Source organism: Podarcis pityusensis (genome assembly GCF_964106645.2).
Source record: "Podarcis pityusensis genome assembly, chromosome: 18".
Lineage (NCBI taxonomy): Eukaryota > Metazoa > Chordata > Lepidosauria > Squamata > Lacertidae > Podarcis > Podarcis pityusensis.
The window spans coordinates 5,248,252-5,262,461 of NC_138043.1; the positions used below are offsets into that span (position 1 = coordinate 5,248,252).

The window sequence follows — 14,210 nt, forward strand, 5'->3', positions numbered from 1 at the left end:
TGAAAATGGAAAAAGCCTCTGGGTTCATCCTTGACTTAGGAGCTTCCCTTGGGCTTCCAGTTTTTGATACGGGGGGGGGGGGGGAGGGAACAGCAATACTTTGCATATGCTCAAAAGCACTATGAACAATCACATCGCTGGAAGGGGACTTTATACGTCATCGATTTCCAACCCGTTACCAATATAGGACATTTGAGTGCGGAAAATTAAATACCGTATTTTTCGCTCTATAAGATTCACCAAACCACAAAACCTAGTTTTTGGAGGAGGAAAACAAGGAAAAAAATATTCTGAATCTCAGAAGCCAGAACAGCAAGAGGGATCGCTGCGCAGTGAAAGCAGCAATCCCTCTTGCTGTTCTGGCTTCTGGGATAGCTGCGCAGCCTGCATTCGCTCCATAAGACGCACGCACATTTCCCCTTACTTTTTAGGAGGGAAAAAGGGAGTCTTATAGAGCAAAAAATACGGTACTTCTCTCTGCACGTTCCCCAGAGGCTCGATTTAAATCCATTCTTATTTATGGAAGACATTTTCCCCTTATGACCTTCAGATGTTCCATAGGGTCGCAGAAGTGTAGAGTTAAAAGTGCCCCCCAAAGTTCATCTGATCCAACCCCTTGGCAACGCAGGAACCTTTTTGCAAAGAGAAATTTCACAGAATAGTAGAGTTGGAAGGGACCCTGAAGAAAATCTAGTCCAACCCCTTTGCAATGCAGGAATACGCAGCTGCCCCACCCGGGAATCGAACCTGTGACCTTGGCGTTATCACCACCACGCTCTCACCAACTGAGCTTTCCACGCTCAGTTGGCAGACACCCCTGTGCCTTGTGTATAGAGTGGTACCTCTGGTTGCGAACGGGATCCATTCCGGAGGCCCGTTTGCAACATGAAAAGAGCACAACCTGCAGCGGCGCGTCTGCACATGCGCGGGGTGCGATTCGCCGCTTCTGCGCATGTGTGGTGTGTCATTTTGTGCTTCTGCGCATGCATAAGCGGCGAAACCCGGAAGTAACCCTTTCTGGTCGCCGCAGGACGTAACCTGAAAGAACGTATCATGAAGCGGACGCAACATGAGGTATGACTGTACCAGGAAGCGTCGAAAAATCCCCTGCATGCGGAAATTCAGTATTTCAGGGGGGGAAAGCTCCAGCCTAGCTTCCTTCCGAAATGCTAACATTTGCCTTTTTAAGGGAGGAGCATTTGACCCTGCCTGCAAATTTAGTCCTTTCTTGCAAAGCCACTGGGGTTTTGCAAACAAACCCCGTGTTTCGAAGCAGATGGCTGGTCTCTTTTAAGTCCTCCTGGAGTTGACCCAGAAATTTACAGGGGTGTTGCAGAGTTGCTGTTTTTTTGTGGGGATGGGGAGCTTGAGAAGGGGGCGGGGGCGGAGACAGTTTTGTAGGTGCCTCGTCCCTCATCTCTTGGGCATAGTCAGTTCGAGAGTCGGAGCGGGTGTGTTGCGGACGTCGGGCAAGGCGGCAAACAGGAACCCCAAGCCCAGGTGGTAGAGGCAGAAGAGGTTGTAGATACTCATGGCGACTGTCGGGAAGAAGGAGAGGCCGAACCCGAACCCACGGTATGTGCTGCTGAGGTGCAGGCAGGCCCAGTAGCAGCACCTGTGAAGCGAAGCAGAGCAAAGAAGACCTTCTCGATCAGCGTTTCCCAAATTTGGTTCTCCAGTTGTTTGGGGACTACGATTCCCATCATCCATGGCAGCCGGTCTTGCTAGCTAGGGATGATGGACATTGTAGTCCCCAAAGAGCTGGAGACCCAAGTTTGGGAAACTTTGCTCCAAAGGGACAGAAAGAGAACGAACTTGAACATAACTAGAAGTCATTAAGGTTCCTAACCCCAAACAAACGTTGTTCACGTTCAATTCACCTAGAACCTTTCAGGAGAAGTTCGGAGATTTCTGAACCAGATCGGCGAACTTCGATAAACTGAACCGGTTTGTTCCTATTCAGGGCTCCCCCCCAGCTAGAACTCTATTCTAAGAGAACAACAGAGGCGTTCGTGGTGAGTTCCAGCACCTCTTTTTCTAGAAAAATAGCACTGAATTAGTGGCATTCGTTAGGGACGCAGGTGGCGCTGTGGGTTAAACCACAGAGCCTAGGACTTGCTGATTAGAAGGTTGGCGGTTCGAATCCCTGCGACGGGGTGAGCTCCTGTTCCTCGGTCCCTGCTCCTGCCAACCTAGCAGTTCGAAAGCACAAAGTGCAAGTAGATAAATAGGTACCGCTCCAGCGGGAAGGTAAACGGCGTTTCCGTGCGCTGCTCTGGTTCGCCAGAAGCGGGTTTGTCCTGCTGGCTACATGACCCGGAAGCTGTACGCCGGCTCCCTTGGCCACTAAAGCGAGATGAGCCCCGCAACCCCAGAGTCGGCCACGACTGGACCTAATGGTCAGGGGTCCCTTTACCTTTACCTTTAGTGGCATTCGTTAAATGCAGCACGTCGCCATTAGCAAAATCAAACAAAGCTGCTTACAGTGGAACCTTGGAAGCCGAACGCCTCTGAACTCGAACGTTTCAACTCCAGAACGATCGAAAATCGGAAGTGATTGTTCCGGTTTTCAAATGATTTTCGGAAGCCGAACATCCAGCACGGCTTCCAGTTGTTAATAATAATAAGAAGAAGAAGAAGAAGAAGAAGAAGAAGAAGAAGAAGAATTATTTATTATTTATAACCCGCCCATCTGGCTGGGTCCCCCCAGCCACTCTGGGCGGCTTCCAACAAAACACTAAAATACAATAAGCTATTAAACATTAAAAGCTGCTCTAAACAGGGCTGCCTTCAGATGTCTTCTAAAAGTTTGGTAGTTATTTTTCTCTTTGACATCTGGTGGGAGGGCGTTCCACAGGGTGGGCGCCACCACCAAGAAGTGTTCTGTTGGAAGCCGCCCAGAGTGGCTGGGGAAACCCAGCCAGATGGGCGGGGTATAAATAACAAATTACTATTATTATCATTATTATTATTCCTGTGTTGCTCTTAAAGGCAGGACTGCTTCCAGAACAATGAGGTCTGGGAACTTGGGTTTTGTTTTTAGAGGGCAGGCTGCAATCTCTTTGAGAGGTACGTTCCTGTCGGGCAAAACCCCTCGACGAAAAGTGTAGAGCAGGATTTTCGGAGGTTGCCTAGCCTGGAGATTGAGGGTTTGGCCCGAGAAAGGTCCCAAGGGCCAGGCAGAGATGGCTAGGGGGCCACAGTCCCCGACCCTGCACCTCACCTTCCAACAGCAAAGAGCCCCACGAGGATCGGGATGAGACCCAAGTGCTCCTGGGGGAGGAAAGTCGCCATCACCACCACGTTGAGGGCAAAGACGGAGAGCTGGTCCACGGAGCCCACGACAAAAAGCTGGTGGAGGAGGACGGGTCGAGAGCGAGTGCCCAGCGGGCCGACGTTGTCCAGGCACAAGGCAGAAAAAGCCCTCAGAACAATGCCTGCAGCCAGGAGAGAAAGGAGGGCAGTTTTTTTCGGAGACCGTTTCCAGTTCAGCAGCATCGGAGTGAAATGGGAATACAGTGGTACCTCGGGTTAAGTACTTAATTCGTTCTGGAGGTCCGTTCTTAACCTAAAACTGTTCTTAACCTGAAGCACCATTTTAGCTAATGGGGCCTCCTGCTGCTGCAGCACGATTTCTGTTCTCATCCTGAAGCAAAGTTCTTAACCTGAAGCACTATTTCTGGGTTAGCGGAGTCTGTAACCTGAAGCGTATGTACCCTGAAGCGTCTGTAACCCGAGGTACCACTGTACAGTGGTGCCCCGCAAGACGAATGCCTCGCAAGACGGAAAACCCGTTTTCCATTTTGGAGGTGCTTCGCAAAACGAATTTCCTATGGGCTTGCTTCGCAAGACGAAAATGTCTTGCCAGTTCCTGCGGTCCCCCCCCTTTTTCCCCCCTTTTCCCCAAGCCGCTAAGCCGCTTATCAGCTGATCCTAAGCCGCTAAGCTGCTTAACAGCTGATCCGCTAAGCCGCTTATCAGCTGATCCGCTAAGCCACTTAACAGCTGATCCGCTAAGCCGCTTATCAGCTGATCCGCTAAGCTGCTAAACCGCTTATCAGCTGATCCGCTAAGCCGCCAATAGCGCTAATCCGCTAAGCCGCTAATGGGCTTGCTTCGCAAGACGAAAAAACCGCAAGACGAAGAGACTCGCGGAACGGATTCTTTTCGTCTTGCGAGGCACCACTGTATATCAATAATGATACTATAATGATACACTGGGTGAGAGACTTTGGGTACAATATACAACTTACAGCTTGGGAGAAGTTATGAAAATGGGATTTAAAGTTCACGGCGTGTTATACAGTGGTACCTCGGGTTACATACACTTTGACGTGTTTTCGAACTGCTAGGTTGGCAGGAGCAGGGACTGAGCAATGGGAGCTCACCCCGTCGCGGGGATTCGAACCGCCGACCTTCTGATCGGCAAGTCCTAGGCTCTGTGGTTTAACCCACAGCGCCACCCGCGTCCCAAATACAGGTGGTAAAGGTAAAGGGACCCCTGATCACTAGGTCCAGTTGTGGCCGACTCTGGGTTTGTGGTGCTCATCTCGCGTTAATGGCTGAGGGAGCCGGCGTTTGTCCGCAGACAGTTTTTCCAGGTCATGTGGCCAGTAGGACTAAGCCGCTTCTGGCGAAACCAGAGCAGTGCACAGAAACACCTCGAGATCTTGGGAAGCTGAAGATGGCATATAGGTGTAAGAAATGAAAAAGTTTTGTCTTTTTATATTGTGATTTTATGTTGCATCCGCCTTGAGACCTACAAGTATAGGCGGTATATCAATTTACTATACTATACTAGTATTATTATTATTATTATTACTACTACTGCTACTACTACAGTGGTGCCTCGCAAGACGAAATCAATTCGTTCCACGAGTTTTGTCGTCTTGTGGTTTTTTCCGTCTTGCGAAGCACGGTGTCGGGAAAGTTTTGGAAAAGCTTCAAAAATCACCAAAGTCTTTAAAAACCTCAAAAAAGGCTACCACACCGCGTTCTATGAGTTGCTCCTCGAAGTCAAGTCGCAACTGTATTAACGGTGTTAAGAAAAAGGAAACAAACTTGCAAGACGTTTCCGTCTTGTGAAGCAAGCCCATAGCGAAAATCGTCTTGCGAAGCAGCTCAAAAAACAAAAAACCCTTTCGTCTAGCGAGTTTTCTGTCTTGCGAGGCATTCGTCTTGCGAGGTACCACTGTACTAATTTAATAGAAGATTTGGTGACAGTGCTGAGAATTTCCAGGACCCCTCTATTCCCCCTACAGAGCTCTAATGCCCAAATTTGCCTGGGGAAAGAGAGGGTCCGATTGTTAAACCACTCTGGGAATTACCGGTACATCTCCATAGCAGAGGGGACAGCTCCCAGCAGCCTTGACAAACCAGCCTCGCCCATTCATTTCAGTGGGTCTACTCTGAGTAGGGCCAGAGCTGCCTGCAACCTGGGACTTTCAGCCTCCAAGATAAATAGCCCACGTTGCTTTTTGCAACGTTCGGAGGAATCGCGGCTTGAAAGCTGCCCACTTTGCAAATTGTTCTGTCCGCTCCTCCAAACGTCCCATTAAGACAGGAATGCTCAGCTTGGGGAAAAAAATCTCTGCATTTGGACCCCCGCAAATAACACCCCGTCCTCTGTTTGCAGAAATAACAGCAGGTGGCTGGAACTGGTTTTCTCTTTCTGCCTTAATGGAAACAAAGATGGGAAAGGTGATGGGGCAGACAAGAATCTCAGCCGCCCCAAAAGCATTGATGAAGAGTTTGGATTTGATATCCTGCTTTATCACTACCCTAAGGAGTCTCAAAGCGGCTAACATTCTCCTTTCCCTTCCTTCCCCACAACAAACACTCTGTGAGGTGAGTGGGGCTGAAAGGCTTCAGAGAAGTGTGACTGGTCCAAGGTCACCCAGCAGCTGCATGTGGAGGAGCAGAGATGCGAACCCGGTTCACCAGATTACGAGTCACCTCTCTTAACCACTACACCACACTGGCTCCACACTGGGACCCATTGGGTTAGAGAATTACTGGTGTACATTTCTGGGCACAATTCAAAGTGTTGGTGCTGGCCTTGAAAACCCTAAACGGCCCTGTATCCCTGAAGGAGCGTCTCCACCCCCAACGTCCAGCCCGGACACTGAGGTCCAGCTCTGAGGGCCTTCTGGCGGTTCCCTCCCTGCGAGAAGCGAGGTTACAGGGAACCAGGCAGAGGGCCTTCTCGGTGGTGGTGGAACGCCCTCCCATTAGATGGCAAGGAAATAAACAGCTATCTGACTTTTAGAAGACACCTGAAGGCAGCCCTGTTTAGGGAAGCTTTTAATGTTTGACGTTTTATGGTGTTTTTTAATATTCTGTTGGGAGCCGCCCAGAGTGGCTGGGGAGACCCAGCCAGATGGGTGGGGTATAAATAATAAATTACAGTGGTACCTCGGTTTTACATACGCTTCAGGTTACAGACTCCGCTAACCCAGAAATAGTACCTCGGGTTAAGAACTTTGCTTCAGGATGAGGACAGAAACCGCGTGGTGGCAGTGGGAGGCTCCAGTAGCTAAAGTGGTGCTTCAGGTTAAGAACGGACCTCTGGAACGAATTAAGTACTTAACCCGAGGTACCACTGTATTATTGTTATCAAAAGGCAAGTGAGAACGGGGGTGGGGGGTGACGGAAGGAGAGAGAAATGGGGGTGATCAAAAGCAAGGGGTCCGAAAGAGGGAGCTAAAGCTGGCGCAGCAATAAAACCGCCCGCACACCTGCAAAGCTAAGCAGGGTCAAATTCGATGTACGGTGTGTGTGTGTGTGTGTGTGTGTGTGTGTGTGTGTGTGTGCCGTGTGTTGAGATTCTTGCATTGCAGGGGGTTGGACTAGATGACTCCTGGAGGTCCCTTCCAACTCTGCCGTGCTGTGATCCTGCAAAAAGAGAAGGGAGGGGAATGTAACGCGAGAGAAAGGGTGGCAAAAGGAGAGGAGGAGATGAAAGGGAGAGGTGGAAAGAAAGGTTGCGCTACCCAGCTCTGGCAAATGAACCCAGAGGGAGTTTGGCCCTTGAGAGAGAAACGTGTTGTGGAGCCTGAGATGGGAGCTTATGTCTCTAGGGCACACCTGTGGACTTGGAACAGGTCTCCGCAAAAAGTACCACCTTGTCCTCATTATGGTGTCAAGGAGATAAACAGCTATCTGACTTTTAGAAGATATCTGAAGGCAGCCTTGTTTCCCCTCCAACATTTCCCCGATGAAAATAGGGACGTCCCTGGGATCAAATCAGAAACCGTGGTGGCTTCTGTAAATTTGGGACTGTCCCTGCAAAATAGGGAAACTAGGAGATAATAATAATAATAATAATAATAATAATAATAATAATTTATTATTTATACCCCACCCATCTGGCTGGGCTTCCCCAGCCACTCTGGGCGGCTTCCAAAAAAATATTAAAATACTGGAATACATCAAACATTAAAAGCTTCCCTGAACAGGGCTGCCTTCAGATGTCTTCTGAATGTCAGGTAGTTGTTTATCTCCTTGACATCTGGTGGGAGGGCGTTCCACAGGGCGGGTGCCACCACCGAGAAGGCCCTCTGCCTGGTTCCCTGTAACTTGGCTTCTCTCAATGAGGGAACCGCCAGAAGGCCCTCAGTGCTGGACCTCAGTGTCCGGGCAGAACGATGGGGGTGGAGACGCTCCTTCAGGTATACTGGACCGAGGCCGGAGAGTCTGCACCTTCTGTTTGCTGCTCCCCAAACCCCAAACACACATCTTTTACCGAGGAGAATAGGCAGCCCAGCGACCGGCAGGCAACGAAGAGCCAAAGCGACTCGGCTGGCAAGATCCGGGCAGTCAGGGGCCGGCAGCGGAAGGAAGTAGTAGCCTCCATAGAGGAACCACGGAGCCAGGAGGAGGGCGACGAAGGCCGAGGCCACGGCTTTCATGCACTCGCCGGAGCAGGCCTGGCGACCCCCGCTGCCCCCCAGGCGGGCGGTCAGCTCCCCCGAGGAGCCGTGGGGCAAAACCGGGCAGGTGCCGTCTCCTGTGTCCAGCCAGGGCTGGCGTTCGCTGGGAAGCTGAAGCATGAGGGTCCCGGTTTGGTCGCCTTCTGACCTTTGCTCGGGATCAGGAAGGGGGCAGCGTGGCATGACATGGACAGAGTCCAAAAAGGACGTCTCCTTGGGAAAGCGAGGGGCCGCAGTGTCGGGCACAGGCATGGGGGGCTGCCCCACGTCGCTCTCTTCTGGGGCCTGTGGAGGAGGGAGCCTGGGTTGACCCAGAGGATCTGGGAAGGCTTGGCCAGGGAGAGGTCTGGGAGAGGTCATTCCTTCTTCCTCTTCTTCCTCCTCTCCTTCTTCTCCTTCCTCCTCTGTTTCAGTAGATTGCAGCTCCTCAAGAGACGATTCAGGGCTGTCCGAGACAGGCGCCATTGAAATCTGCGTGTCAAGGTCCAGGAACGGTGAGAAGGAAAGGTGGCTTGGGTCAATGTCTCGGAGCTGGCCGATGATGTTGGCGAGGGAGTCTCGGACACTGTCAAACTCCTTCAGCTGACAGGGGCTGGCAGGACTCCTTGTGGTCGCCATGGTAGGGAGAGCGGGCGAGCAACGGGTGAGGGTGTCTGGAAAGAAGATGGCAGAGGCATGACCTGGCGCCCTTGGGCACAGTATTTTTCGCTCTATAAGACGCACCAGACCACAAGACGCACCTAGTTTTTGGAGGAGGAAAACAAGAAAAAAAATATTCTGAATCTCAGAAGCCAGAACAGCAAGAGGGATCGCTGGGCAGCGAAAGCAGCAATCCCTCTTGCTGTTCTGGCTTCTGGGACAGCTGCGCAGCCTGCATTCGCTCCATAAGACGCACACACATTTCCCCTTACTTTTTAGGAGGGAAAAGGTGAGTCTCATAGAGCAAAAAATACGGTAATTGCCTGGCCCCTTCCCCAATGCTACTGCTTCCTGACATTTCAACCCCCCGCCCCCAGAATCTATTTATTTATTTATTTTTACTTATTGAATTCATATGAGGGGCGCGGGTGGCGCTGTGGGTTAAACCACAGAGCCTAGGACTTGTTGATCAGAAGGTTGGTGGTCTGAATCCCCGCGACGGGGTGAGCTCACATTGCTCGGTCCCTGCTCCTGCCAACCTAGCAGTTCGAAAGCACGTCAAAGTGCAAGTAGATAAATAGGTACCGCTCCGGCTGGAAGGTAAACGGCGTTTCCGTGAGCTGCTCTGGTTCGCCAGAAGCGTCTTAGTCCTGCTGGCCACATGACCTGGAAGCTGTACGCCGGCTCCCTCGGCCAATAAAGCGAGATGAGCGCCGCAACCCCAGAGTCGGCCATGACTGGACCTAACGCTCAGGGGTCCCTTTACCTTTACCTGTTGAATTCATATACAGTCATACTTCATGTTACATCCGCTTCATGTTACGTTCTTCCAGGTTACGTCCCGAGGCAACCCGGAAGTACTGGAAAGGGTTACTTCCGGGTTTCGCCGCTCGCACATGCGCAGAAGCACAAAATGACGCCACGCGCATGCGCAGAAGCGGCGAATCACAACCCGTGCATGCGCAGACGCGCTGCTGAGGGTTGCGCTCTTTTCATGTTGCGAACGGGCCTCCGGAACGGATCCCGTTTGCAACCAGAGGTACCACTGTACCGCCCTATATATACCCAGAGGCCTCAGGGCGGTTCGCGGAAAAGATCACAATATATAAAATCAAAATAAGAACAATAACCCAATAACACCCCCCCCCCAAAAAAAGTGAGCCACATTTTAAAAGGGTATAGGATGGCCTGGTGAAAAAGGAATGTGTGGTGCCCCCCCCAAAAAAATTCTCCACCCCCCCATCATCCTATCTCCATCATACTGGCCCCTCAAATCTTGGTCTCTTAGCTCCTAAGAAAACAAATTTAATTCCTTCTCCAACTTTCGCCCCCCCCCCCACTCCAGAACAATGTTACCCCCACCCCGGTTTTTACTTCCACAAACAGCCCTCCCCAAATTCGCCCTACCAAACACCACCCTCTTTATTGAGCTTCACCTCCCCCCATGCAACCCCCCCCAAAAATCCTTCCCCGCAGCTCCCTCCGTCTCCATCCTGAATTCCTTTCCAGCACCGCTTCTCCTGGCACCCCAGATCTCACCCCCCCCCAGATTACCCCTTATTATTTGAGATCTCTTCCCTCACCATGCTGCCCCCCCAAATAAATCGCTACCTCCTATTTTACGGGCGCCCCCCACCCCAATTTTCTTTACCCGTCTGCGCGCGCTTCTCCGGGTTCCGCTGGAAAAAATTGTATTAAAAAAACCTGCTACAAACTTTCACTGATTCGTACTCTCTCCCGCCTTCCCCCCCCCGCACATCTGTTCCTAGAAGCTCCGCCCCCGCCCCCTCCCACCAGCCAATCGCTGCTCGCAAACACCAAGGGGCGGCGGGGGGGCCCCCCTTTATCAACGCATTCCAAAGCCCCTTCCCCCTCCGGCTGGGAGCCCGGAGGGGGCTGGGGCCGTGGGGGGGGGCTAACTTCATTCATGGGGTGTTAACACAAAGAGAGGGTCCTGGGGCGCGGATGGGGTCTGAGCGCAAGAGCCTGGGAGGCTTGCAAAGGTTAACTTGCAATGGGGGGGGGTCTTCCCTTTCTGCGAATCTAGAAGTCTCCTTTAAGGATGTCTCTGCTGCGAGGAGTGTGCTGTAATTATAGGAGCCAACTCCAAGGGCAAGCATCCCTTCAACCCCCCCCCCCAATAAAATATTTGGGGGGGGGGCAAAGTTGATGGCCTGTTGTCTTTGTCCATGGAGTTTTCTTGGCAGGGATACTGGAGTGGCTTGCCGGTTCCTGCTCCAGGTGGATCACGTTTGGACAAAACTCTCCACTATGACCTGTCCCTCTACGGCTCATGGTTCATAGCTTCTCTGAGTTATTCAAGCCCCTTCGCCACAAAGGATAATATGGTCTGAAGCTCACTATAATAAAAAAAACTAAGATCATGGCCACTGGTCCCATCACCTACTGGCAAATAGAAGGGGAAGAAATTGAGGCAGTGAAAGGTTTTACTTTCTTGGGCTCCATGATCACTGCAGATGGTGACAGCAGCCACGAAATTAAGAGATGCCTGCTTCTTGGGAGAAAAGCAATGACAAACCTAGACAGCATCTTAAAAAGCAGAGACATCACCTTGCCAACAAAGGTCCGTATAGTTAAAGCTATAGTTTTCCCAGTAGTGATGTATGGAAGTGAGAGCTGGACCATAAAGAAGGCTGATCTCCGAAGAATGGATGCTTTTGAATTCTGGTGCTGGAGGAGACTCTTGAGAGTCCCATGGACTGCAAGAAGAACCTCTCCATTGTGAAGGAAATCAGCCCTGAGTGCTCACTGGAAGGACAGATCCTGAAGCTGAGGCTCCAAGACTTTGGCCACTTCATGAGAAGAGAAGACTCTCTGGAAAAGACCCTGATGTTGGGAAAGATGGAGGGCGCAAGGAGAAGGGGGCAACAGAGGACGAGATGGCGGGACAGTGTTCTCGGAGCTACGAACATGAGTTTGACCAAACTGCGGGAGGCAGTGGAAGACAGGAGTGCCTGGCGTGCTCTGGTCCAGGGGGTCACGAAGAGTCGGACACGACTAAATGACTAAACAACAACAAAGTTGATGGGAGCTGCCATTCAATGGTCTGCTTGCACCGCATCATGTGATCAATTACATGGGGCGAGGCTTACCTGCTCCCCCCCCTACTTTATTCAAGTGGGCACACTTGGCTCTAATTATTCTTAATGGGACTTAAATTTGGCTGTGGGGTAGCGGGGGGGGGGGGAGAGACGAGGCATCTTCGTTTTGGTGGCTCCCAACATCCTCCTTGGCTTGGGAGGAAGGGGCTCCTTTTGGAAGGAGTGGGGGGCTCCCGTCAATTTGCTGGGGGCTGCAGCTGTAGGATGCATTGGTTGGCTGGGGGCAGGGCGGTGTAGTGGTTAGAGCAGGGCCAGCCCAAGTCGTTTTGGCATCGTTTTGGCCACAAAATGACACCTCTCCACCCACCGCCAAGGAAGAAGGGGTGAGTAATTTGGAACAAGGTGGGGAAATCGGATCAAACCATCTTACCTTTGTGGGGAACGTGGAGAAATTTTATTGGATGACAGAGAAAAAGTGGAACTGCTCAACAACTAATTTGCCTTGGGCTTCACCCAAAAGGTGAAAGCGATGCCCAACTTGGTGCTAACAGAATAAATGATGCAAGGAAGGAGCTGCAGCCCAAGACAGGGAACAATACTTTAAATTTCCGAGCACAATTCAAAGTGTTGGTGCTGGCCTTTAAAGCCCTAAACGGCCTTGGTCCAGTATATCTGAAGGAGCGTCTCCACCCCCGTCGTTCTACCCGGACACTGAGGTCCAGCACCGAGGGCCTTCTGGCGGTTCCCTCACTGCAAGAAGCAAGGTTACAGGGAACCAGGCAAAGGGCCTTCTCAGTGGTGGCACCCGCCCTGTGGAACGCCCTCCCACCAGATGTCAAAGAGAACAACAACTACCAGGCTTTTAGAAGACATCTGAAGGCAGCCCTGTTTAGGGAAGCTTTTAATGTTTGATGTATTATAGTATTTTAATTTTGGGGGGGAAGCCACCCAGAGTGGCTGGGGAAACCCAGCCAGATGGGCAGGGTATAAATAATAAATGATGATGATGATGATGATGATGATGAATCTCCAGGGCCTTATGAGCTGCATCCAAGAGTACTAAAGGAGAAAGCAGGTGCAATTTGCCATCACAACTTGCAAGTCTGTTTAACATCTATTGCTGATTGCACACGTCTATTCCACCAAATGATTTGAATAACGGAACACGGGCATCTGTATCCCATAACAGGACACGGGTGGCGCTGCGGTCTAAACCCCTGAGCCTCTTGGGCTTCCCGATCGGAAGGTCGGCGGTTCGAATCCCCGCGACGGGGTGAGCTCCTGTTGCTCTGTCCCAGCTCCTGCCAACCTAGCAGTTTGAAAGCACGCCGGTGCAAGTAGATAAATAGGTACCGCTGCGGCAGGAAGGTAGACGGTGTTTCCGTGCGTTCTGGTTTCCATCACGGTGTGCTGTTGCACCAGAAGCGGTTTAGTCCTGCTGGCCACATGACCCGGAAAGCTGTCTGCGGACAAACGCCAGCTCCCTTGGCCTGAAAGCGAGATGAGCGCCGCAACCCCATAGTCGCCTTTGACTGAACTTAACCGTCCAGGGGTCCTTTACCTTTTAACCTTTTATGATTTGAAGCAGCAGAGTTGGTGCAAATTCTGGACCAGTTGTGAGTTGAATAAAGGCCAATAAAGGGAGAGGGTCTGTTTCACCGGATGGAAGAAAGTTTCTAGCTTTAATCATCTACATGCGCTCTACGTGGGGCTACCTTTGAAGGTGACCCGGAAACTGCAATTAATCCAGAATGCGGCAGCTAGACTGGTGACTGGGAGTGGCTGCCGGGACCACATAACACCGGTCCTGAGAGATCTGCATTGGCTCCCAGTATGTTTCTGAGCACAATTCAAAGTGTGCCTTGAAAGCCCTAAACGGCCTCTGTCCTGTATACCTGAAGGAGCGTCTCCACCTCCATCGTTCTGCCCGGACACCTGGGTCCATCTCCTGAGGGCTTTCTGGCGGTTCCCTTATTGAGAGAAGCGAGGTTGCAGGAAACCAGGCAGAGGGCCTTCTTGGTAGTGGCTCCCGCCCTGTGGAACGTCCTCCCTTCAGATGTGAAGGAAATAAGCAGCTATCTTCTCTTTAAAAGACATCTGAAGGCAGCCCTGTTTAGGGAAGTTTTTAATATTTAACGCTGTATTGTTTTTAACACTTGATTGGAAGCCGCCCAGAGTGGCTGGGAAACTCAGCCAGATGGGCGGGGTATAAATAATAAATTATTATTATTAATCATGCCTAGAATGTTTTTAAATATGTGAATAGTGCTTAGAGGTTAAATAATAGGTTTTTTTTTAATGAATGACCAGCTGGAATGGAAACTACCCATTGGAAGGCTCAGAGTGAACTGTACCTTTCGCATCTCAACTGCAAATTATCATTCTGCGTCTGGGGCTGTGGCCTCTCTCCCGATCTATAAAAGCAGAATATGAGCACATAGAGAGAGCTCTAGCCATCTTGTCCAGGATTCTGTTCTCACAGCACTCAACCACATGCCACAATGGGAACCCCAAAAAGCATTGCTGCCTCTGACGCTTAAATCAATGCACTTTTAATAAGATCGACATCACAGTCCTG

The 14,210-nt window shown here is 51.0% G+C and overlaps 1 protein-coding gene across 1 annotated transcript; it reads right to left on the minus strand.

Moving 5' to 3' along the window:
• Positions 1 to 62: 62 nt before the first annotated feature.
• On the minus strand, positions 63 to 10,258 carry LOC308467385 (uncharacterized protein). Its single transcript, XM_080989091.1, has 4 exons — positions 10,222 to 10,258; positions 7,745 to 8,584; positions 3,224 to 3,437; positions 63 to 1,615 (listed from the first exon to the last, which is right to left on the minus strand). Exons 2-4 carry the CDS (start codon positions 8,547 to 8,549, stop codon positions 1,414 to 1,416), a joined length of 1,221 nt encoding a protein of 406 aa, XP_080845217.1. The 5' UTR covers positions 8,550 to 8,584; positions 10,222 to 10,258; the 3' UTR covers positions 63 to 1,413.
• Between the last annotated feature and the right edge of the window lie 3,952 nt (positions 10,259 to 14,210).